A 26746-nucleotide genomic window follows, 5' to 3' on the forward strand; every position below is an offset into this window, starting at 1 on the left:
CAAGGGCTTCAAGGAGGGCAGTGGTTCTTAAATCGACTGCTGGGTAGACGTCTTCACATTCTAATAAAACATGCTCCGTAGTTTCCCTAGCTTTACCACAGCAAGCACATGCTTCTTCCTTCTTATATCTCGCTTTATAGGTGCGTGTTCTAAGGCATCGTGATCTCGCTTCGAAAAGTAATGAGCTTCCCTTTGAGTTATCATAAATGCTTTCTTTCCTGATTTCGTTTTTTCCTCTTAAGTAGTTATTCATGGCAGGTTTCTTTTCCATTGCCGCCACCCATGAGATTAATTCAGCTTCTCTGACTTTCCACTTGACCTTTGTTGTTGTGTTGTCCACCCTACAGGCCGCATACTTGATGGTAAGCTTCCTAGTTCTTTTCCTCCACTGTGAATCAATGTTTTTCCTGTACAGATACCTGAACACTCTCCCAGTCCATTTACTTTCTTCCATATTACTGAGCCTGTCTTCATACTGAATTTTACTGCGAGCTTCCCTCACTTCAAAACTAGTCCAGCCCATATCACTCTGCACAGCTTCATTTGTAGTCTTCCCGTGAGCGCCCAATGCGAGGCGACCACTGACCTTTGGTTCCCGTGGAGTCCTGATGGTACCTCTGATTTACAGCAAACAACCGCATTTCCAAATATAAGTCCTGGAACCATTACACCTTTCCACATACCTCGGAGGACCTCGTACCTATTGTATCCCCATAGCGCTCTGTGGTGATAGAGAAATGTGCGGAATACAACCAACCCTTATATATAGCCTTCATTGATTACGAGAAAGCATTTGATTCTGTCGAAACCTCAGCAGTCATGGAGGCATTACGGAATCAGGGTGTAGACGAGCCATATGTAAAAATACTGAAAAATATCTATAGCGGCTCCACAGCCACCGTAGTCCTCCATAAAGAAAGCAACAAAATCCCAATAAAGAAAGGCGTCAGGCAGGGAGATACGATCTCTCCAATGCTATTCACAGCATGTTTACAGGAGGTATTCAGAGACCTGGATTGGGAAGAAATGGGTATAAAAGTTAATGGAGAATACCTTAGTAACTTGCGATTCGCTGATGATATTGCCTTGCTTAGTAACTCAGGGGACCAACTGCAATGCATGCTCACTGACCTGGAGAGGCAAAGCAGAAGAGTGGGTCTAAAAATTGATCTGCAGAAAACTAAAGTAATGTTTAACAGTCTCGGAAGAGAACAGCAGTTTACAATAGGCAGCGAGGCACTGGAAGTCGTAAGGGAATACATCTACTTAGGGCAGGTAGTGACTGCCGATCCGGATCATGAGACAGAAATAATCAGAAGAATAAGAATGGGCTGGGGTGCGTTTGGCAGGCATTCTCAGATCATGAACAGCAGGTTGCCATTATCCCTCAAAAGAAAAGTGTATAATAGCTGTGTCTTACCAGTACTCACCTACAGGGCAGAAACCTGGAGGCTTACGAAAAGGGTTCTACTCAAATTGAGGACGACGCAACGAGCTATGGAAAGAAGAATGATAGGTGTAACGTTAAGGGATAAGAAAAGAGCAGATTGGGTGAGGGAACAAACGCGAGTTAATGACATCTTAGTTGAAATCAAGAAAAAGAAATGGGCTTGGGCAGGACATGTAATGAGGAGGGAAGATAACCGATGGTCATTAAGGGTTACGGACTGGATCCCAAGGGAAGGGAAGCGTAGCAGGGGACGGCAGAAAGTTAGGTGGGCGGATGAGATTAAGAAATTTGCAGGGACGGCATGGCCACAATTAGTACATGACCGGGGTTGTTGGAGAAATATGGGAGAGGCCTTTGCCCTGCAGTGGGCGTAACCAGGCTGATGATGATGATGATGAGCGCTCTGTGCTTCGTTATGGCTGCGTTTCTCTTCCCCTTTATTGTTATGTCTTTTTCCTGTGTTTCCATATATCGATTGCCTTCGTTTATCCATATACCAAGGTATTTATATTCTGTTACCCACGGTATTTCTTGGCCCTGTATCTCCACTGTCTGTTCACTGTTTTCATTGAATACCATAACACCTGATTTTCTAACATCACTTTGCTTGTTAGCTAGCAACACAATGTCGTCCGCATAAAATAAACCTGGGAGTTGCTGCTCTATTACTGTACCCGCCTGTTTGTATGAGAGATTAAACCCGATATTACTTCCTTCTAGCGCCCTCTCCAGCCTCACCATGTACATCGTAAACAACAGCGGGGATAAAGGGCACCCCTGCCTCAGTCCCTTGTTGATATGAACTTTCTCCTCGCTCCTCATCCCTTCCCATTCAACGCAAACGGTATTTTCTAGGTAAATCTCTCTCAAAAGCTGTATACAATCGTTACCTAAGCCTTCCCCTTCCAGGATATCCCACAAGATGTTGCGGTCCACGTTGTCGTAGGCTCCTGTAATGTCTAAAAAGGCTACATACAACGGTCTGCTTTCTGCTTTTGATATTTCAATACACTGAGTAAGAACAAACAAGTTGTCATCCAAACGCCTACCTATTCTGAAGCCATTCGGAAGCTCTCCCAAAATGCCATTATTCTCTGTCTATGTTTGAAGCTTTAATTTGATTGCCTGCATTGCTAGCCTGTATATTACCGACGTAATGGTCAACGGTCTATACGAGTGAATTCTGTCTTTCTCCCTCTTTCCTTTATAAATCAAATTCATTCTACTTTGACGCCAACTGTCTGGTATTTGTCTATCTTTTAAAGTTCTTTACACTGCTTTCCCCAGAGCTTCCTTACTTTTTGGTCCTAGTTGGTTTATCAGCCTAATGGGAACCTCGTCTAGCTCTATGGCTGTACGCTTAGGAATTTTCTCTTCCGCTTTCTTCCAGTTTAAATTTGTTAGCACCAGCTGCTTTTCCCCTTGGGTCTCTTTCATGCTCTTTTTTTCAACAAGTATAACCTCGTCATTGCCTTGGTAAGATTCGGCTGTTGCTTTTCGGATGTAATTTATTTCCGCTTCTCCTTCGAGTCTGTTTTCATCTTCGTCTAGGATATGTTGTTGTATTGTTGTTGACTTCCTGCCTAATAATTTTATGTGATTCCAAAATATTCTAGGTGCGGCCTTGTGTTTCTCACGTATTTCTGACAACAAACGTTCACTTTCACCTTTTAATTTTGCTTGCACCAGTATTTGAACCATAGACTTTTCCTCCCGGTATATTTCCCATTTACTAGTTACTTCGTCCTGTGGCAACTGCGCCTTCTTTGCCTACCTGTGCTCTCGAGATGCTTTCTGTCGTTCGGCGATCGCTTCTCGTATCTCCCTGTACCACCAGCTTTTCGGTTTCTTTTTTCCTTTCCAACGAACATGTTGGTTCTCTTTCCGTATTTCTGTCTTTATTACACTTATAAGCTCGCCATATTCCCACTCTTTACATGGCCATTTGCCAAGTTCTTCCTCAACTCTAGTGACTGTATTTGCTATTTGTTCAGCGTTCAAATTTGGACTGGCCATTTTGCTCTCCTTGATCTCTTTCCCAACTACATATCCCATTTTCAATATGATGCGTTTATGGTCACTCCCTGTGCTGTTAAACCTTCCTCATCGATGACCATTTCTCTCAACTTATCAACAATTCTTTCTGTCATCAGGCAGTAATCAATGGTCGATTGCCGGGTTCCCACTTCCCACGTGATCTGTCCCTCACACTTAGGCCCTGTATTCACGATCACGAGATTAGTTTGCTCACAAAGGTCCAGCATTGACTTCCCGTTATTGTCGGTATAGCCATCTAAATCCTGTATGTGGGCATTCATGTCACCTAATAGGACAATTTCAGCACCACTCCCGAAACCCCTAATATCAGCGCTTATGCATTCCACTAACTGTTTATTCTTCTCTGTGCAATTTTTTCCGGTCCACAAATACGTAACGCCCAGCCAAGTTTCTTTCCCACTCATTGTACCTGATAACCAAAGATGCTCTTGACATTGTGAATTTACTCTTTTCCATTTGGCTCCCTGTTGGATGAGCGTTCCGACTCCCCCTCCCTTTCTTTCCGACTTAGTTCTGTTGCAGCCTTCCCAAACATAATTGTCAATAACTGGTGGCTCTTCTGAGTCTCTAAGGTGTGTTTCTGTAACCGCATACACCCCTATTTGTTCTCTATGTAACTGCTCCTCAATCTCTGCCCACTTTTCCTTTCTTCCGCCGCCCTGCATGTTTATGTAACCTATCGCATGGCGAGCTCTTTTTCTTGTTTTCCTCCTTTTTCTATTATCGACGGCGATGCTCTTCTGATGTTGCCCTAGGGGACCTTCTTCATTACTATCTACTCTTACCTGCTGAGCGCACGCGGGCCCCCTAAAAAAGCAACAGCGCGACCACCAAGTCGCCAGCCCACTTCTCGTGCTAACCTGTAATTGAAGTGGATCCCGTCTCGTTTAAAACCACCGCAACTTCTCACTTCCCTGTTTACTTCGACAACCTCGAAGCCTTTCTCTCGGCTCATTTTCCATATTGCCTCATTAGCAGCCACTACGGCTCTTTGTATGTGACTGTCAGGCACAGGCACCTCCGGCACCGTGCACACCACGATCTGCACCTGAGCGGATAGCTCACGCAAGTCGTCCACCCCCTTCGCCAAGCGCTGGGCTAGTCCTGGCGCTTTCCTGTTTAGGACGTCATTTTTCCCACCTGCTACTATTACGAGGTTGCGCATGTGGGCATTTTCCGCGAGCTTCTCTTTTGCTCGTTCCATGACAGAACCCAGTGTGTGCCCTGGAAATGTCCCTACCGCCACTCTTTTGTCGCATTTCACCCTCTCCACAATTGCTTTCGAACACCCAGCGAGGTTTGAATAGCCTGCAATAATCACCCTTTCACTCTCACCTACCTCTCCCTGCTTCCCTTTGTCATCTTCCGCGTGATTCGGACTCGACAAGGGGCTTTGTCCACTCGGCTCCTGCTTTTTCCGCGTAGCGGCCTCAAGGTAGGTGCTGCTCTTTCCAGCTAACCCATCATCACCCTGCCTGCGTTTCACGTATTTCTCTGACCCTCCCGCGCCTGTCGCGCCGGGGGTCTGCGTTCAATTGTCACACACATTCTCGGTCACAATGGCTGCCCTGTTCAGCTTTTCCTCGGCTGCTTCCAGTCTCTTTTCAACTACCTTCTGTGCCTCACGTTCTGTGTTTAGCTCATTTTTGAGCTCTTGCACCTGTTTGAGAAGCTCTTCCTTCAGCCCAGTATCAACATCACATTGTGTGGCGGTTGATTCGGCGCCCTCTCCATTCTCACCCGTCTCCTCCTCTGCCTTGAGGGTCGTCCACCATACTGCCTGCTTTACCGGCTTAGGGGAGCGAATTTATCATTAGGGGAGCGAATTCCCATCTCGTTAGTTGAGCTATTCGCATCGTGCTCGACATGCTGCTTGTGGCCGGAGAGGTGGGATAGGTGCTGTGGTTGTGTTATTTGTGCGTTCGAGCTTCGGTGCTACGGATCCCGTCCACGTCGGCCCCTGTCGGATGGTTGGATAAGATTACGGTGCGGATTCTTCTAGACTCCAACCTGCTGCTCTTCGATTTGGTGAGGTGTTCCGGTGGCGCTTTTTGTCCTTGGTTTTCTCCAGTGTTTAGCTGAGAGTGTTTAGCTTCCTACCTTGTGTAGTGCTAGCTTAAACTTCGGCTAGGCGTCGGCGCCACGTGGCTTTCACCGCGATGGCGGCCGCTTCGCGGCTTCGGCCGCTTACGTTTTTCGGGCGAGTTCCAAAATACGCGTCCAATGTAGATGTTTGCAAGGCGCTCGGAAAACGCTTTTCGTTGACCGACCTTAACGCAGTGCAAGACTTTGGTGCAGGAAGGTTCGAGATAACGTTTAACACTAAGGCCGCGGTTGATCGCTTCTCAGCTCATCCCGCATTGAAGGTTCGTGATGTGGAAGTTCGTTTTGAGTATAGAGGTGTGCGAGTGAAGTTGGTTAGGGTGTTTGGCTACCCCGCGGATCTTCCGGGCCAGGCTCTTGTCTCGGAGCTGGAGGTCTTCGGAAAGGTTCATGGGATCTCCGAAGAATGCGTGCCCGGGTTGCCTGCCGTTGGCACGGGAAACCGGTGCATTCGGATAGAGATGGCGCGGCTCGTTCCTAATCTTCTTCGTGTAGGTGAGCGTGTCGTTCAGTGCTTGCTGCTTAGAGCGAAATGTCAATTGCCAAGCCTGGCATGACGAAGGCGGCGACATAAAAATCACCTCGGTTTACTCGGGAGCGTTTCCCTTAGATACTACAGCAGTTGAGCCAGGTAGCATGTCGCCACGGATCGATGTGCACCAGCCTTGTGCTATCTACGAGACGTTGGTCAAGCATCCCTACGCGCTCGCTTGCCCACGAACAATCTCGAAGCACCGCACAGCTGCGTGCAGTTGGCATAACCCTTTCGCATTCACAACTCACAAGAAGGGCTTAGGTGTCCTCGGATATTTACCCTTTCTCTATTTGCGCTGCAGCACGCATAATGATATTTGATACGAGCACGCTTCGAGCGAATCCTGTGTCTCCCCGCGCCCTTTGCCCGGATACGGCGGCGTTGGAGGATGCTCGACGACGCCAGTAGCGCCAATACGTGACGTAGTTCCCGTCGCGATAAGCCAGTGCGCTGCGCGGAGCAGCGAAGACGGACGGACGCCGGCGTCTCCCTACGGTAAGCTTCGCTTCTCGTTTGTTGGCCGCGAGTAGATTGTAAACAACGCGTGTGAGGTCAGAGACGACATGGTGACATCGCGTGGGCACCATGAGGCAGCGCTTTGGAATGCCAGTGCTAATGCGCCCAGAAGTTGGTGAAGTTACAACTTTATTTTGTGCATTTTACCGAGTGAGCTTTCTCAGTTCAACGTGTATCGACGAACTGCGTCCGCGTTTCTGCGATCGTAACTAATCTTGATGGCTAGCGTTAGACTGACATGAAATTCGCTTCAAGTTTTTGATTATTGGGAGCGCTGCAAGCCACTCGAGGTTAAATTTCCGCTTTCGAATCCCGTACTCGGCAAGCACATTATTTTCCGGACCGAGTCTTGGCCTCGGCTAGCACTAAAAACAGCTGAACGCTTTGCATATGTTCTAGGCAATGAAGTACAGCCTAAATGGGCAAAGCCAACATTACCACATGCCGTATCTCTCCTAATGCAGTACTAATTCTTAAAGAGCGTCATTATATGTTACGCCACAGCAACACTTTACAGTATAATTCACAGTCCGACTGCGCTGTTTATACACCGTATATTTCAGTGCATTTGAAGAGAATTATCACGTGTGACAAAACAGCTTCGCTATCGGCGCGTATACCAAAGAAAACGATTAGGTATAAGTGAGCATGCGTTCGTTCACGTAATGAAGTATGTGCAAAGCATAAATATTGCGTCTGTATCGTGGCATCATGGTGTCACTACGTCCGCCAAGTTCGAGAAAAGCTACCCAAATTTCTTATAGCATCGAATACTCCGGATATCGGTGGCCGACGTGCGGCAGAGCCGTTTGTGGGCATCACCGGCACTTGACTTATCTTCGTGCCATATCTTGACAGAACCTATCGTCAACTTCGAGTGTGGCTCTTTCCCATGCATTCAGGTGCGCCCGTAACGACCGACAAGCTTTAAGCTCTTTTACAGACTTTGGCTCAAAAGCTGAGACAGCAGAAGCGCTAACAACTGGTATCGGAGTCCTACGGGGTATTAATATATTTCCATTCAGACATCTCGGAAAAAGGCTGATGGAATTTGGTAAAGCTGGCGGGCAGCTCCTTTTCTTTTGCTATAGTGGTTTTTATATCAGCAAACTAAGTCATATTTCTGCCGTCAAAGATAATGTTTGAGAAGTGGATCCTCACATATGTTTACCTTTTCACGCCCATGAAGCCGCATCTGTTGGGTCATGATACCTGTTCGTCACAGGTATGAAGGGAAATTGTTGTCTCTGTTGAATATATTTTTCTTCTTTTTTTCTAATATTCACAGCTTTCTGAACAAGCGCGATCAACGGTCTTCATTTCGCGGCACAAACAATGCTGATGTAGTCATACTAACGAAAACGGTGATAGCTAACGCCGAAATTTTTTTTTTACAGCGAACCTGCATAACTGTACTTTCCAAGGAAATTTTCGTGCCGTAAGCAATAAACTCCCCATACATGGGTTGATCCCTAAGATAGTGCAATGCCGCGCCGACCCGCGGTGGAGGTATAGTTCATCATTAAGGGGCCCACATACACAGCTTCGCTGGTCATCCTTGTTCACTGAGTGGAAGGACACTGAGTTAATTTTAATGTGAGGAGGATTTCAGAACTCACCGATGTTACCGCTGCGTTAGAACAGTAGCTGCCGTCCTAATCGCTTAATGTTTTCACGCTCCTGTTGCCTGCAGTTTGCAATAAGTGCGCGCTTTCGTTCGCATTGGTTATAGTAACATGGCAACAAAAAGTCACAGCGACGTATGAAATAGCCGGATCTGGTTCTGAAAATTATAAACAAAAGTGCCGTTAATGCATGTTGGTAATGCATGCATTGCTAACATTTTTCGACGTGATTTGCCCACGCATGCACCGTGCTTGTACGTATTCTTTCGATACCGCCCTTCGTATGGTGTGCTCTCAGAATGCTTTGGCATGTATTTCATATATCTTCGTGTCTACCTCTTTTTCGCGCCATACCGTTTCGATTACTTGCCCACCGACTACCCCAAGAATCCGAAATCACAAATAGTTCAGTCCTTATTCACAAACAGTTCAGTCCTTATTCTGTTGCTTTCTACTTCTACCTTCCTAAGTCTGTATTTTCTTGTCGCGCTAATATGGATACCTTAGACACCTGTTTTGACATGAAAGGTGTAACTTCATTATTGAATAATTTTTTGCGAAACAGCATTTGGTCGATGCGTGCAACACGTTCGCTAAGGGCCTTTAGACCAGCACCACTTTTGAGATATCCAACCCAAACCTTGCAGAAAGACCGGCCTTGCGTTCTCTGGGAAACGATGAACTTTTTTTAAAGAGATTATCCTGGCAGAGAGAATAGTTTCGTTGACGGCGCGTATGCCAATAAAAACAATTCTGAGAAATGAGCATGTATGTGTGGGTGCGCGTGTGTGCGTGTTTGCAATGTCTTTTACATGAATCGGCCCAAGGAAACCGCGAGATATCGTTGCACTCTGAATAGATATCCTCGTTTGAAAAACAAATGGAATATATACGAACAGTTCAGATATATCTGGTTATTTGCTAATTTGTCAAGTAAATATATGATGCATAAGTTACTTAACTGGGTTGCGAATTATCCTGTATGTGAGCATGTTATAACGTAGACTGGCGTCTTTAAGATATTGGTCCACGTAAGGTGGGACACTTTTTATGTGCTAGTGTTCACTTTTCGAATTGTGTAACCTCATACGGAGATTCCCTTCCGTTAGGTATTGCAGAAAACATGCAATTTTCACTTTGCATAAATGGCACGATACGAATGCATTTATTGCACATTTAGTTGCCTTGATTAAGTTTTCACGTTTTGGTGTGGCGAGCTTTTTTCGAAGCCTACGTGTACCTATTATTCTGCTTTAGGGCAACCGAAGGCACCGAAATTGTCAATGCCTTTTTTGGTCAAGTGAATAGAACACAAAGTAGCCCCAATGAGGTATCAAAATTTAAGAAAAATTTTTGAATGACATCTAACCTTTATTAAAGTCGGTATTGAACAGATGGATGAACTTGAGTAGGAAGAGAGAAAACCCGGCGTCCCGCATGGGACATCGTCTCGGCAAAAAGATTTTCGAACCAAATTGCGAATCACGCATAGCCAATCACTTCTCTACCACCAAGATTGATCGTACCTTATCTTTCCTTCTTTACAACGTTATTCCTCCTAATTTCGTGAATGTGAGCCAACAAACAAATGTAATAGAAAAAATACCGACAGTGCATGTCCTTTATGTTAGCTCTTCTCAGACCGATATAATAAAAGTGCGAAACAATAACAGGACGTCGACCCACGCAAGAGGCCGCATTTGTACCAGAAAGCTCCCGTTCGTGCATAGCGTTCGCAGCCAGTGTTTCCCGGTAATTTGATTGAAAACATCTTTATTTGCAGAATACTCATAGAACTCGTGGGTGGACCACCTAGTCCGGTAGTCCACTGGTTATTGCTGCTGCGCTGGCCCTCGCTACCAGCCAGTGCTGACGGTCAGGATCATCGCTGAGCAGAATAGCCTCCCACTGCTCTTCTGAGGGATTTGGAATGGGGTCAACTATGGGATTAAATTGGCAAGCCCACACCATGTGGTAGAGGTTAGCTACCTCTCCACGGTGTGGGCATTGCAGGGAGTATAGTGTAGGGTACCACTGGTGTAACTTAGCTGGCGTTGGGTATGTATTAGTTTGTAGTCTCCTGAGAGTGTTCTCTTCTAACTGATTGAGGGATTTATGTGGTGTTGGGTACGCCTTCCTGGCTGTTCTGTATGGTGCGAGATTGTCAGCATACACTGCTTGAGCAGTTAGGTCGCAGCACCCTTCAAGGTCATCAGGGGGAGACGCCCGGTATAGAAGAGCTTGGGTATGCCTGTGAGCGGCTTCGTTTCCTCCTGGTAGTTCCAGGTGACCGGGAAACCAAATGACTAAGGCTTGGCTGGGTGGATGCTGCTTAATCAGCAAGGACAACCGTGACCTGTGAATTAATCCATTATTGAAGTTGGGACAGGCGTTCTGGGAGTCAGTGAGCACGTCGGCGTTGGGGTTAGATGCTATAGCTAATGCAATAGCTGCTTCCTCTGCGTGAGTGGGGTTGGATGTTTTCATTGAGGGGCAGTTCACCATAGATTCTGAAGGTGTTGAGACCACAATAGTCATCACTCCATTCTTTGGCTCTGCAGCGTCCACGTCAAGGGTGTTAGGTTGCTCGTCCCATTTCTTCTGCAGGGCTTCCCCTCTCGCTTTTCTCCTTTCGAGGTTATATGTGGGATGCATGTTCCGCGGAATGGGGTACACGTTCAAGTGTCTCCTCCCATCCCGTGGTACCTCTTCCCTTTGGTCTATCGTATAGGGCAGATTAATATGGATCTTTTCGAGCAGATCTCTATCTGGTTTTGTGAGTGCGAGCCTATTGAGTTGTGAGAGGCATTGTGCTTCCCACATATCTTTGAGGGCATTATGTACTCCTAGAGCCATGAGATTTGCCGTTGGCGTGGAGTTTGGTGGCCCCAGTGCCGTCTTGTAGGCCTTCCTGATCAGTGTCTCCAACTTTTCAATTTCCGACTTGGAGAGGTTTTAAGGAGTGCCATCGCGTACATTATCCGAGAGATCATGATAGCCTGCACTAAGCGGATGGCTTCCCCTTTCCTTCATGCCGTGGTGCTTATTTCTGATTCGATGTATCATCCGGAGGATTTGCTCGGTGGATGTTGTAAGCTTCTCCATAGTGGTGGTGTTCTGTTGCCCCTGCGGCATATGCAGCCCTAGGATATTGATCTCCGTGGATTTCAATACTGAGTGGTTGTCTATATGCACCGTGATATTCTGCGCCAGGGGTGCCCTCGAGTTCTTCAGGATGAGCAACTCGGAATATTCCGGCGCACACTGGAGGCCTCTCTCCCTGGCGTACTGGTCTACCGTGTCCGCTGCTGCTTGAAGACGCTCCTCGATCTCGGTGTCACTCCCCGAGTTGCACCAGACAGTGATATCATCCGCATACAATGTTTGTTTGATACCTGGGATTCCGGATAGAAGGCCTGGGAGATCTTTCATAGCCAAATTGAAGAAAAGGGATGACAGTACCGCTCCTTGCGGAGTTCCTCTCGGGCCTAGAATGACGGGATCTGATTTTATTCCACCGAAGTTTATAGTGGCTTGCCTTGCTGATACGTTTTTGATATAGTTGTAGGTTCTGGTGCCACAGTTGGTGTCGGCGAGGCTTTGCAGAATATTTTTATGCAGAACGTTATCAAACGCTCCTTTCAAATCAAGTGCCAGGATGTTCCTTGTCTGTGACTTGGTTGGTGTCTAGAGGAGGTCCTTGTACAGGTACAAGATGGCGTACTGCGTCGATAGGTGAGGGCGAAAGCCGAATTGAGTGTTAGGTAGGAGGGTGTTCTCTTCTAAGTATCTACTGAGTGTCGTGTTGATGACCCTCTCTATGAGCTTCAACAAACACGAGGTCAGCGATATCGATCTTAGGTTATCCAGTTGAAGGAGTTTGTTCGGCTTCGGAATCAACCGAACCTCGGCCGTCTTCCAGAATATTGGTAGCGTTCCTGTAGCCCAATGCTGCTCGTTGAAGCATTCCACCAGCGAGGTGATGGTGTCATCGCTGCGGTTAAATAAGAGCTCTGCTGTTATTTGATCTGGACCTGGAGCTGTATTTTTTCTCATGTCCGCAATTTCTGCATTGATTTCTTCTTTCGTGAGTGGGATGTCCAGCTTGGCATTTGGCAGCCTAAAATACTCCGGTTGTTCCACGACTTGGGCCATGCACAGACAGGCTCACGAAGATTGTACACACCATCCCGGGTACGGACACAGAGCGTTTCCCGGTAAACTTTACTCTTACATAACGCGTAGTTACCGGGCAACATGAAAAGCAGTAAGGCCCTCTGAACTCTATCACGTTCCGCTCTTAAAGGCGTAGTTTAAGCTCCTCCAAATTTTTTGAACTTATGTTCACACGAAGACATACAATGCTGCCTACAGCATCAATAAACATCATTATACGCCAGAAACCCTAAAATATGTATACAAAATGCTCCAAACTACAAAACAAGGCCAATATTATGATTCACATGTGTTTCTCAATATACCGAGAAATCGCTTATCATATTTGCATGCTTATGTTTTCCTTATGTGCAGGTCTTCTACTGTGAAAACCCAAAGCAAAATGAGGCACTCGGGGATGTCCATTGGTATATTATTTCCGCTTTCTTTCCTGGCCGGTTTCTTGGTTGCGTGTGAAGCAGCCGACTGCAAATGGGCTTGGGCTGCACCGGAATTAGGAACCAGTCGGCTGCAAATCTACGACGGCAAGCCGCCGTCGGCTCCTCATCTTGGTGGTTCATCGGCCTTGGCCCCGGTGGCATGGGCGAATTTTCGAGACGACATCGAGAACAGCGGGTGAGTATGGAGCAAAGGCGCAGTTTCATGCTCGAATACATTTTTTCCCCTGGAAAACTGTGTATTCGCTCTAATACAACAGTACTGAAGTGTACAGAAGCATCTTGAGTAACGCTACGCAGTGCAACGAATCGCTACACGGTCACCCAGTGGCAAAAGGAGGCATCTTGAATAAACAGTAAGCATGATGAGGAGACATTGTTGTTATGACAAAACTGTACATAATCGGTGCTTTCAGTGCGCACGTTAAACGCACAAGAATGAGTAAAACTATGCTGTGGCAGGCATATTTTGCGCAGCGCATGTACTAATTGTGGCTGTTGAAGCCACTCTGCACAACCGAAAACTTGCATTTCTTATTTCTTGCACACAGATGTTTACGGGGTGCTTTTATTGCGATAGCAATTATAAGGACACCCCAGGTGCATTTCTGCCGTTGGCGTCACGCTTGAGGTTCCGTATAAAGTCCAACGGCGATAAAGCCGTCGCCACGCGCCGTATGTTGTGTGCAATTAAAGTGTGCGATGGTGAACCGGCGAACGCGGTTCAATCTCGCGTGCCTGAGCGAGGAACGCAGCCCGGATGCGTACCCTCTCCTGTCGCGCGCGGGGCACGGTGGTCAGGCGAGGGAGGAGGGAGGCTCTTCGGCGGCTGCTGGGGTGCCTCGACGTCCTCCTCACCCTCCGCTCTGTACAGAGTGGAGACAACCACGGCGCCGACTACGGCGTTGGTCACGCGAATCGCGGACGCCGTAGGGACGCGTTGCCGGCGATCGGGTGCCTTGAATGCGATCTGCGACGTGGCGAAAGTGCGTGCCTGCCTGGGCCTCTTCTTCAGCACTATGCGCACTTCAGAGTGCGCATAGTGCCCGTAGCTTCGTATGCGCTGTGCTTTCGACGTCTCGTTCTCGTTGAAGCGAGAGATGCACGAAGGTCAATTCGCTTGCTGCTGCCCCGATTCCTTACTTCAGTATCTTGACATCAAGTTTCCGCGCTCATCCAGAGAGATGCGTTCATGTTTACCTGTGCGTGCGTGCCACCACGCTTGTTAATTTAGCTAAATTCTAGTTGGTTTCAATCCACGATAGAACGTGTAAGCGTGAGTGAACAAGGACGTAGAAAAACGCATTATACAAAGACAGCGTTGTCTCCGTGTGTTCGTTTCTTTCTGCGACCTCGCTCAGTCACGCTTACACATTCGATCATTGTTAATTTAGTAAGCGAATGCTTACAAGTTTATGAGGCCGATAAAACAACTATCCTGACTTCGTATAGCTATCTACTAATTTGCTATCGTAATCGGTGCTTCGCCTTTCGGGAGAAACTGTGGCATTTTTTCAGATCACATGGTAATTTTGAAATTACCTGTGTGGCTGCGTAATTTTGGTCCTGGAGCTGGGTTACTCGAAGCAGCGGAGATTACTCGCACGAGTAAAAGAAATGCCTATTCGACTGTTTAACATGCTTTCACTAAGCGATTTTTTAATGCATTACTTTACGGCTCACGTTGCAACTTACGAATCGTGGCCGGTACGTTTGCCAGGCCACTCAGAACGACTCCAAAGGATACCACATGTTCCGAGATATGCGCAGTGAAAGTTGCGATAAAAATTGAACATTGCTTCAATTCTTTTTTAAAGAAAATGCCGTTGTATGCACTGAAGCGTAAAAAACTTAACTGAATGCCCGTGTATATTGTCACACACTGTGAAAATATCTCGAAAATTGTGTTGTCCTGAAAGTTTGTTCCAAGTTGATATATCGCTTGTGAACACACAGTCTAGGATAGGTTCTAGACTCCGGTTCGTGCACGCCAGCTATTTTTAACGATACCCCGCTAGAGGATAGTATACGTCCACATTTATTGCGCGCATGACTGCCTGGATCACGGCGCGAAGCTCCGGTCTGCCGTTGAGGGCTTTTCGCAAAAGAGCGACTGTAACCGTAGAAATTTGCGCTCGTCATGCGGCTCTCTCAACGCGATGATTTCAGCGAGGGTAGTTTGGTGATTGATAATGGCATGTGCGTTGATGGCAACAGCTTACATACATTTGAGGATGATATACAACTCGGGCGTGGCAGAATCGACGCGACGACAAAGTGCAACGACGTCTACGACGCGCGATGCGTTAGAATTAGCGATGCGTTATTTCTAAGCGTCGAGGCGTTTCTTCGTAAAGGCGAAATAATTCCCGTCGGTTAGCAAAACTTACTCGGTTATAATCGATCAGGCAGTACTATATGCTTTTTTTTCCTTTCGAAGAGCAGCGAAAAGATGGTAAACCCTCTGGTGGCCGCTGAATACCAACGAAGGTGCAGCTTGCTATGTCAGGGAGATCCTGGTGGGCGTCTAGGGCATCTTGTTCAGGGACACGCTGGCGGATAGTAGGAGCAAGTGTTCACCTGAGTGAAGCTCGAAGAAGTAGAACGGATGGACAGGAGGCAGGGAAACCATTAATTGGCCAGGGAGACCCGGCGAAGACCCAACCTTCCCTATGATAATGACCATGACATGCAGGTGATGAACAATACATATGATCGGTACGGGCTTATACGTATTAGAAAACAGGTAGGTTTGCCCGAAGGAAGATGCACCGACCTAATGGTAATCGGTGCAAAGTTTAGCGCGGCGCTTGAACTGACAGCATGGTGTTCAAAGCATACGACACATCTTGGTCCCTCGCATCACTCAAGGCAACTCCTGCTGGCTGCAAGGAACAGCGCCCTCTGCTACGAAACATCTCATATGGCGTTGGCGTTATCAGTGTTGCAGGCGTCGCGCCTCAATGATGCATGAGATCAGGCGGACGCGAAACTGTCGATGTTCGGAAAAGGTGCCAAGCGTTAATCATTGGGGTGTCAGGTGTCTGTGCGAGGGGTATCGGGACGAATCGGGCCGTCGGACGTGTTTATTACTGTTAACATATCTATTCATCCACACACACACACACACACACACACACACACACACACACACACACACACACACACACACACACACACACACACACACACACACACACACACACACACACACACACACACACACACACACACACGCGCGCGCGCGCGCGCACTCGCACACAATGAACGAGAAAAACGAAAACCGGGGACCTGATTTTTTTTTATTAGACATATCACAAGAAGCCAAGAAACAAGTACGTCTTTTTTTCCTCGCTTCTTAAGAAATGACTATATATATAAAGGAAATATATGGTGTTAATACGAAAAAGGGTCTTTATTACCATTTCAATTGCGGCAAGGCCTTCGTCAAATTAAGCAATGTGTTACTGGCTAGGCCGCTTACGTGGGCTCTGATATCGATAATGCCGCAAACACACCTCGTTGTGTGAAAACGAGAATCATAGTTACAATAGGTAAATCGATTGTACATGTGGATATTGAACAACCAATGTTTGCAAAGGCGTTCTGATAAAGTGACGCAGAAACTATAACATTGAACACATGTTTCATGAGTAGCATGTTCTTAAGAAAGCGCAAGATCAGATGAGCTTCAGAATAAGAACTTGAGAAAAAGAGCATGATAATTAAAACTAGGAAAGCACGATGACTGTAAGATTGAAAATAGGGCCACTGTAAGAGCAGTGAGAGGCAAGATACTTCTGCCGAACTTTAGTTAATACCCGAATGAAGAGCGTTAAACTTGTGCATTAAATTTGAATAGCGTTAAATTTGTGTATTTGTGTATTCGCTAACTTATCGCTTGTGATGCGATTTAAAGCCTGACTCTATCATTGTGGCTTTAATCTTTTCATGAGAGCTGCAGGTCATATTAACTTGCTTGGACGTGAAAGATTTGGGATGCTTCTGGGATGTGCTCGGTTGTTGTTCAAAGGAAACAGAAAGCTAGCATATGTCTGGCCAATGTATTGGCATACTGCACGTTCAGCATTCAAGCAAGTAAACTACATTAGCGTTCTCGCAGTTGAAATCACCGTCGACTGTTATTGAAAAGTCGGGTGCTCTGCTAGTAATCATTTGCGGTGTTTTCATATGAATGGAAACATTGCATCGTGGTTTCTTGCAAGCGTGACATGACAGCCTGTATGCATTGAGGCTTTAGTTTTCGATGACACGAGCTTGTCGGGAAGGTTGCGCTAATGCCACTAGGCTGTTCGGGGTAGTTCCCTGAAGTTGTATTTAAGCCGTTTGCTTTGAGTCAATATATTATATCGTTTTTTTTTCTTTTAGAATACGGCTTCATTTGCGCCTGATGCCGAATATGTTAGGGCGAGGTTTGTTTGTGAGCGCGGCACATATCGTTTCTCGCCACTGAGTAGCTTCTGCGATAGAGGCGGTTAGCATGCTTCAATGCGTCATCAAATATTTTTGCCCGGTATTTTTCTTCCCTGAGCGCCTATCACAAATCTTCATAATTTTGCGTGAGCTCGTGCTTATTGGAAGATATTCTCTCACATCGGATGGCTTCCATATATGGGATGCTCGTTTCGCATAAGGCTACTGTTTAAATGAAATAAAATAAGATCAATTTTATTCCCCAGTTTATACGCTGGATTGGCATTTTGGGCCAAGAATTCACGTGACCCAAGAGAACAGACAATGCACTAGTACAGCAGTCTGCGCACATGTACAATAATTCACATGTAATTCCAGCGAGAGCTGGAATTCTTCAAGACCCGAGTAGCTACGAACGGAATATTGAAACATTATTTTCATCCCGGTGAGTTAACAGCATGTGAAGAAGTTTTAACGCGATGAATCTTATAGAATACTACTCTAGCATTGCTATAGCTATATCATATATATATATATATATATGTGTGTGTGTGTGTGTGTGTGTGTGTGCGTGTCTGTGCGTGTGTGCGCGTGTCTGTGCGTGTGTGCGTGTAGATGCATAGATATGTTAACAGTAATAAACACGTCCGACGGCCCGTTTCGTCCATGTTCATGCATGTTCACAACGGCACGCCCCATCACACCACACCATATTACACCGCGCCACGCTATGCTGTGCACTGGTCCACGTGGGCGGTGCCCATTTAGAAGAAGAGAAGCGCCTGAGGGAGGCGCCACGCAGCGTGACGCCATTTCTCGAGGCGACGGAAAGCCCGCGCCGAGGAACTCACGGACGGCTTGCGTTCAAAGTGCAGAGGCAACCCTGTCTCCGTGCCGGAAGATGATAATGAACTGTATGGTGCCCTGTATCCTCCTTTTGAATGTCCTTATTAGAAATGACAGATAAAACTTCAGTCTACTAGAATTTACAGGTTGGGTGATATTGTGAACAAGCATTAGGAAAAACACAGAAGCAATATTTTTTGTAACTTGTTTCGGCAGTAATCAGCGTAAGTAATGCGGTCCTGCACAGAGGGTTGGGGGCCAGAAACCGCATTGTATGAAGTTCTGACTTGTTGTCCGAACGATTTGGTTTTGTGCTCTCAACTTTCCTGGAGTTTTTCGTTTAGTGCCCGGATAATGGCTCTGGATTTTGGCTCAAGCTCACTTGAAGGTCGCCGACAACTGAAGCTAAAAGCATTTCATGCCAAAATTGTCTGCTTACACTTGAATGTTGATGAAAGTTATGGAAATCGGTCAAATTTTTACTCTTTTCATTGAAATTAAATTAAAGAAAGAGATGTAGCCACCTCACTATAATTGTGACGGCTCCTCCTTTTCATGAGTTTTCGTTGCAGTGGTCATGAATATTTGCGAAACCATTTTTTTTTGTCGCCGACATAAAGCGGGAAAGTGCCGAAACAAAATGGGATAGGGGTTAATGTAAACCGCTACAAACAAAGGCGCTGTCCTCGGGAATAACTACAAGCTGCGCATGCGTCTGTAGTTTCTTTGTCAGCATTTCCGTGCTTTAATGTGCTGCTCTTTTTCGTTACCCTCATCAGTATGCCTTTGAACGTGTGATTCCAGGAGATAGTAAGCATGTTTTTTTTTTCAGGTCTGTAGTAGATCGAGCGTTGACTCTGTTGCTGTAGCTACATCGCCGGTTGATTTTCTCAGCTGGGCCTACCTGGAGGTGGAGTCGAGCCCGAACGTCCCGGATGAAGTCCAGGCTTATGCCGCCGGTGCCCTGGAGGCGTACCTGACGCGCAGTCTGATGGAGGCTCAGTGGGAGAACATGTTCGCCCACTACTGCGACAACCAGACCGAGTTCTGCACCAAGGTGTACGATTTCCTCCAGAAGAACCTCGACTACTCGAGCCGGAACGAGAAGCGTCTGCGAGCCGTCGACCCGTACTGGAACCTGGTAGGCACTTCGTATAATTTTAGGAAAAGCGGACGCCCGTAAGTTAAAATAAAGGGAAATTAATATATCTTTAACCCTTTACTGCACAATTTTTTGTTTCCTCAAAATATTATTCATGGCGTTGTAGGGAAGCATAATAGTACCTGTACTCCCATGGAAACTTACTTTAGCGAATGTCTGTGGTTTCAATTAGCAGAAAAAGGGTATGTTGCATATTTGCAACAATGTGCCAATAAAGAAGAAGTTGAAAGTAAAAGATAGATTTAGTGCGATTCATACTCAGATGCTTATTTGCACAAGACAATCATTGGTGCACCTATGATTTAGTGTGGAACAAAAAGAAGCACTTGTACATGTTTGTGCAGCACAGGTGGTTCCCACACTTCGTGCAGTAAGTCATGGAGATTCCCGTCCAGCCAGGAAACAATGCAGTGTTTTCGGGTTATTGTCAAAATGTAGAACATCGAAGCACAGACGTAAAGCTGTGCCCGTGACGACGTGACACAGCAATGTGCGGAGGCACAGCGTACTTTTGAAAAGAAAAAAGGAAATTTGACCAGAGAACATCTTGTCCACACATTGAATCGAAACGGACTTACACTCGTGGCTGTTGCGACTAATTGAATAGTCACTACCTTCACTATCAGGAGGAATTTCTAGGCCATACCAGCGTTTCGAAGCCATTTCATTATTCCAAAGAAAATAAACCATGTACACGTTGTTGCATTTGTGCAACATAGCAACGTTCTGTCGCCAGGAACAGACTATTCCAAAATTACATTATTTTTTTGAACCTACAGAGTCAGAAGGATGTGGAGCATAGCGTAACAAATTTTTTTTCGCTTTGTCTTATGGAGAAATACATTTACAATTTGTAAAACTTACCTATATCACTGCTCGTGGGCGCGCGCAGCCTCCGCCACGTTTGTTTTGGTAGAAGATGCAAAGAATTAGCACAGATTGCAGCACAAGGTGCCGCGTTTTACAGACCAATGTTGCGGATATGCAACAACATGTACAGGAAGCTCGAAACTGACTTTGCTTCGGTTTTTAACGCCGTTCATCAGAATGTTGCGTAAATGCAACAAGGTGCAGTAAAGGGTTAATTTGTGTTAAATGCCATGCGCACTGTAAAGAACAGCAATATAATAAAGTGTTTGGATGCTGTTTAGGCTATGTTACTACCATTGGAATTAGGTTGCGTAAGCCTTATGTGGAGCTTTGAGAGACTAGTTTTAGGCACCTACTGAACGACTTCACCAATGAACTGCTGGGTCAGCCTTAAACTGGAATTAGTCTTTTTACGAAGACTTGAAACTTTATTTACAAAAGCAGCAGTCATGTTCGTCTGATCCAGTGCAAAAGTGTAGCGTTTGTATCGTGCATCTGCGGCGGCTTTTTATTTTAGACAAGCAGCACGACCATGGTTCTGCATTTCTGCCTCGATTAGATTCGAGGTCCATTCATTCTACCTCAGGGACAGTACACCATTATTTGGCAGTTTTGTTCTCCACTTACCGACACGATCTTAAGAAATTCAGGTTTCAGAAAAGCTGCGCCAGGGACAGATACATTATAGCTGCGGCACCTACTCAAATATACTTCTGGTGAAGGAACAGGGAATAGCAGGAAGGAGTAGGGTTGTATGTCATGAACCTAGTTCATTTGTATTTATGTTTTATGCGAAGCATACTAGCCGCACAACCATGCTCTTCCTTGCTGCGCCGCGCACGGCCGCGTAGCTACCATGTGACGTCATAACAGCTGTAAAGCGGACGCTTAAGCTTCGCCTTCAAGAGTGGAACGCGACAGCGTTCCCGTCGACCCGCCAAGGGGTGTAAGACAATGGGCTACGGCGCAGCGACTACGCGCCCCACATCGGACGCGGTGAGCGTCGAGCAAGGCAGCGTTCGGCGCGACAACGAAATGTGCGCCTGAGCAAGCGACGCACGCCTGAGCCGACGCCGACGACACCGGCTTTTCTGCGACACGAGCTCCTTAACGCTGTCGCGTTAAAATAAAGGCTAGTAAGCTTCGCATCCTGGGCTTAACCTTAGCTAAGCCACAGCCATTTTTTTAGTATAATTTTATTTAAAAGTAGCATTTGGTCCCTGTACGGTCCGTTTCGCTACCCATAAGCCCAAGGCGACTTTAATACGACATATTTCATTGTATTGAAGTGCTGAAAAACCGATGGCAGCCCATCCGTGCTTTACAGGTTCACACTTGTTGACCGACGAAAAGTATGCTGTTCACATTGAGGTCGTAGAAATTATGAATACAGAGCTGCGAGTTGGTGAGGGTGCGTCGTCGGGCGGAAAGCGACAGTAGAGAAATGAAGAAGCCTACAAAATAAAATGGCGATCACAGAGTAACATGCTCGTTGGAGTTCATCGACAGCGGCGTAGCGGCCGCCATCTTGTCCATTTTGTTTGAGCGACAAGGCAGAGCGTGCATTTAGCATGCATTTTGTGTATACGAAAGCTGTGCCGTCTCTGCCTCTAATCAGGCAATTACGCTTGAGGAATGCAGATGAAAATGACCTCAAAACTTGCTTGGGCAGGTCCGCTCATTCGACATGAAATTAACGAGGTTTTATCGGTAGGAGTTTCTGCAATGATCATTTTCAGATTCTCTACCGCACCGTCATTACTTACAGGACCACTGGCTTTTATCGGAATTCTGGAGCTACCCCGATGCCTACAAAGAACGGGATCCTAACGGATCCTTAAATTTAGTCTATGCTGGCACACCACATACATTTCTGCAAACACGCATCAAATATGCATTGCAACAAAGTTCATCGTGATTCCGTTTGAATGGCTTCTATAGTCATTTCGCTTGGTCATTAAAAATGCGTAAACTTACTTAACAGCCTTGCAACTTGAATCATTCAAAGTTATGTGAAAGTTTAACTCAACCTCTCAATTCAGCCTTTCGCATTGAGATCACGTGGTATTGAAGTGCACGTGGCATTTATTTTTGTGAGATTTACACGATGGCGTTCTTTCATTTTCTCATTCGGCAGGTACACCTCCAAATGCGGCAGCTTCGTGGTTTGAGCGACGCCTTCGAGGAGGTCCCGCTTGACGCGTCGCGGGAGACTACAAATGTCACCAGAGCTTTGTAAGCTCTTCCACCAATACAGCTACCGACTTTTCTTCAGTGAAAAAAAAAACAACAACATTCCCTGATTTCACGCTTATGATCTATTGACCCCAGTGTACTGAACGTAGCGGGAAAAGATGTTGAGCAGTCGATAAGTGCATTATTTCATTGCGCTTCTGCATGCACTTAGTAAAAAAATATGAACGTAATTGCAAGCTGCTGAAATTCCCACCATACTACTTAAATTGAATGCGCTAGTGACGGTTGCATATTAGCAACTTTTTTTTACCTAACTATCAACTGTGATTATTGTAAGTGGACCTTTTGCTCGTTTCGGTGAACCGAAAGTGTATTCGAATGCACTGAATTTAAACGCAACGGTGAAAAGAGGCCGTTACCATTTTCCAGATTCTTCAGCCTCGTGGGAGATTTCTTGGATCTTGAGCCAACCCTGAGGCGCACTGCAGATTTGCACTCTCTGAGCCTGGTACCAGCATGTTCGGCATTGGTTAAAGTCGTCGGTGACAACGAAGATCTCTACGTGGCCCACGACGCGTGGTTCCTGTACAAGAGTATGCTGAGAATTCAGAAGAAGTACACATTTCCCTGGCACTACGCGCCCGACACCATGGGACCAAGTGAGTATGCCGCGGTATGCGTTCGCTGCATGCACCGTTTGCTCCCGCATAGTAAACTGTGAGACTTGCGCCTTCGACATTTGATATACACGAGTAATTTGAGAAGCACTTGAGAAGCCAATCATGAGCAGAATCGCAGTCTTGATCTCCATTTTACCGTGGCTCGCACACACTGACAATTTTGTTTCTCACACACGCAAAAAAACATTTCCTCTGGCACCTATGTAGCCTACAATGACAAAACTATACCATATTTTGTAGATTATTGAAGAAGTGTAGTAATTAAAAAACCACTGCACACGCGTGTATGGTCACGCGTGTGAATGGAAAGCCTACGAATCTTGTGCTGAAATTCGCGGGTATTTAGGTATAAACAATCAACTAGTGATTATCATCAAATGCGTAACAAAAGAAAAAGCACAACGTGACAACTTCGCCGTTGCTTGTAGATGATTTACTAAAAGCCCTCGTATTACAGGTGCGATTAGTAGATGTCACTGCATCCATGTTCTTCAATATTGTTTTACGTGTTATAGCAAAGCAGCTTTCTGCACCTTTGTCCAGCAAGCATGCTTCCCGTTGCGGATGAGTGACACGTACGGTAAGCACAAATCAAAACGCGATCTAAAATTATCAGAACACCCGCTGGGCGTTAGCTGAGGGCTTGGGAGGTGCAATCGCTATATCGCCAGCATCGAAGCGTGAAACCTTTCCAAATGTATTTTTTGGCGTATGAATTAACACGTTGCTACTAATGCAGGGGAAATGAAAAAAATGCAACAAAGTATCCGAGCTTCTTTGCTTTTTAATTTACGCTGATAAATACTTTCAGTAAAGTACAAGCAGCGGATAACAGCACAGTAAGGAGAGCCTACTCATCGCACCTCAATGCATCGAGATGTCACCATCAAAAGGCTTCCTCTGTGTAATCAAAAAGACCAATCATTCGAAACGAATGTTTAGATTTGCCGTCACTAATACCCATCTAAACTAATAGTCAATGAAGCTAAATAGAGTAAAAGGAAACGAAGGTTTCCTACTGAAGACTCCTTTATTCGCAGCTCTTATCCCGCAGATATTTCGCCGTCTCCTGACAGAAATTATCCGAGATTGAGAGGGAAATTATTTGATTTTTGGGGAAATAGTATATGTAAGATGCAAAATTTCTAGGGTAGGTTCAGGAATGTTGCAGTGGGCTTCAAAATCAAACGGCAGTTAATTTATTGCTAAAGAATTTGCAGTCTTGCACATCAGAAACGAGGCTGTCGACAGATACGCGGATGCCAACGAAGCGCGTGCGCAACCGTGCCAGTAAACATGTCGCGGGACGTGCTTACGAGGCGCATCACGTTTGCCGCTCTGCCAACCACTAGTGCCGGGCGATCTTCCTTCGTGCTCAAAATAGCTTGTTCTCGCACAGACGCTTGCTGCGGGCTTCTGCAAAGTGGGCAGTAGGGCTTGCATATTTTCCGTTGCAGCCGACGAGCTACCTCAGCACTTTATTAATGCAGAGGCCTGTCGGTGCAACGCACTGCTTGCCCGGCATGAAGTATCGACTGTACACGGCACATCGCGCACTCTCCGCCATTTCTTTCGTGTGCTTCTTCAGCCTACCTGTACAGGAAAGGCAGTGTACTGATGGTCCAAGCCAGTTACGCGTCACGTCGGCAGCATGGACGCTGAACTCGTTAACGCAGAAACGAACTGTCAGCAAACTGCGATGAGTGTAGGTGTTTTTTTTTCTTTATTGAGAGTAATGCGCTTTTATTAGCGGGAACAGTTGACGGTATACCCCTACAGTAGCGAAGAAGTGGTCAAGAGTAATCGCTCCCCGCACGCCCACTTGTGTCAGCAATGATGCCGATGTCTCGGGCGCAGCAACAAGAATTGTTGGCTACAATTTAAGGAAGTCGCCTGAACATATGTTCACATATGTGATAAAGGTGTACTTTTCAGGGCAATATGCAATGGTCCATGCAGCAGTCAACAACTTATGTATGCAAAAACTGCGCAGTTTCTATCCTCACGTCGGGTGCGTGCCTACTAAGCTTGTTTTCCCCGTGTTTCTGCCCAAAACATTATAACCCGGGTCGCACAGCCACCCCGAAATGTCGGGTAACAATAAGATCGTGAAATACAATCCTAACTCCCCAGCAGCAAGGCGAAGCAGGTAAATTTCTACACAAGTGAGATTATGAACGAATGTACGCGACATTATTTGTTTACTTTTCAATGCCTGGTGTCTTTCTCCTTTCCCTGTGAGTCGTGTGTGAGGCTATAGGAAAGGATTTATGGAACGTCTTCGTTGCTCATCATGCGCGCCAATCCTTCTCTGTTACTTTGGGAGTACCTTGAATTGAATTTATTTTCCTGTTCAATGGAGGAGCGGAGTTGGCTCAGGCACTGATGATGCTGATGATGCCCTACCGCAATACGCAACTTGCAGGCACTAGGAGACTGCACCTAAACAACCGACATTAGGCGATTTGTTCGCAAAGATTTGCGAGTTCTCTCCTTTTAAATCCGAGTAGCGCAGAGTAGTTCGTCAAACTTCCTGTTTCGCTTTTATTTATTCAAAAAGTAATGAATTGGTAAAACCCCGCATGTTTAAAAAAATCAATGTCTTTTAAGTGTATCTGGTGGTACTAAAGCTCTAGTAAAGTAAATGTTCATGGCAGCTTTCGTCTGCAACTTCCTGACAATCGTATACTGTCAATAAAATAACACAGTAAGTAAATAAAGCTGCAACTACTGCACATTAAATAGGTTTTGTCCCGGGGTCATGTATTCTGGGCTTTTACAATTTCCACCGGCCAAGGGCCTGAAGACTGCACCGCGTTACTGAAACGAAATTTGAGAAGCCAGCGTGCAGTAGGAGTTCTACACGCCGAGGCAGGCGTCTAGGCGAGGCAGGCATTTAACGCGTCCTTTATTTGCACAAATTTCGCGATTAGAAATTGTCGCTAAATTTAAGGACATGCGAAAATTTTAGGGATGAAACATGCACGCTGTGCTGAAAACTGAAAATTTATTTCGCCCTTTAGTTCTACTAGCTCTGCCTTCAAAACCATGACAGATTAGATTTGCTTGCCTGCGCAACCTTCCGCTGTTTCAGTTTTCTCAAATCCCGTGAAAAGATCTGCATTTCTGAAAGGGCGTGCTGAACTGGGATGAGCCAAGCTGGCAGGCAGCGGCTGCATCAGTCAGAACGTTAGAGGCACTTTGTCGTATATGCCTGCTTCACCTACGTTGTGACTGTCGGCAACAATTGCCCGAACTTGGTCTGCATTTCAAACTTGAACACTTTGTTAAAATGCAGGTCTAGGGACCACAGAGGCCTTGTCTACAGCCATCTAGCTTATAGCGGAAAGTGCCTGCTCAGTGAGTCGCGAAAAATTTGACGAATACATAATAGAAGGTATTTTTTAATACACAAGTTCTATATTGCACAAAGGTACCTACACCTTGGGTATTGTATAAAGGTGGGACCCCTTTACTCTCAAAGAAGTTTTAAAAGGGGTCCCTAGAATATATGCGTTTGTATAAACACAATAAGAGAATGAATATAATAAAAAGCCGAGAGTGTTTGCAAAAGTAGAAATCTGTTGCGTTCTTATTGGTTGAAAGATGTAAGCATGAAAGAGTGAATGTTAGTTTTGTAAGGTATAAGGTACTGTTG

The 26746-nt window shown here is 45.9% G+C and overlaps 1 protein-coding gene across 1 annotated transcript in view; it reads left to right on the plus strand.

Moving 5' to 3' along the window:
* Nucleotides 1–6487: 6487 nt before the first annotated feature.
* LOC135899469 (putative phospholipase B-like 2) overlaps nucleotides 6488–26746 on the plus strand; it is a 68729-nt gene continuing 48470 nt past the window's right edge. Inside the window, exons 1-5 of the mRNA XM_065428742.1 lie at nucleotides 6488–6641; nucleotides 12818–13078; nucleotides 19075–19321; nucleotides 22350–22447; nucleotides 22838–23067. Of these exons, the coding sequence (XP_065284814.1) occupies nucleotides 12846–13078; nucleotides 19075–19321; nucleotides 22350–22447; nucleotides 22838–23067 (808 nt within the window). The 5' untranslated portion in view covers nucleotides 6488–6641; nucleotides 12818–12845. The remainder of the gene's footprint in view (nucleotides 6642–12817; nucleotides 13079–19074; nucleotides 19322–22349; nucleotides 22448–22837; nucleotides 23068–26746) is intronic.

The sequence above is a fragment of the Dermacentor albipictus genome, chromosome 6 (genome assembly GCF_038994185.2).
Source record: "Dermacentor albipictus isolate Rhodes 1998 colony chromosome 6, USDA_Dalb.pri_finalv2, whole genome shotgun sequence".
In the NCBI taxonomy this organism is placed as follows: Eukaryota; Metazoa; Arthropoda; class Arachnida; order Ixodida; family Ixodidae; genus Dermacentor; species Dermacentor albipictus.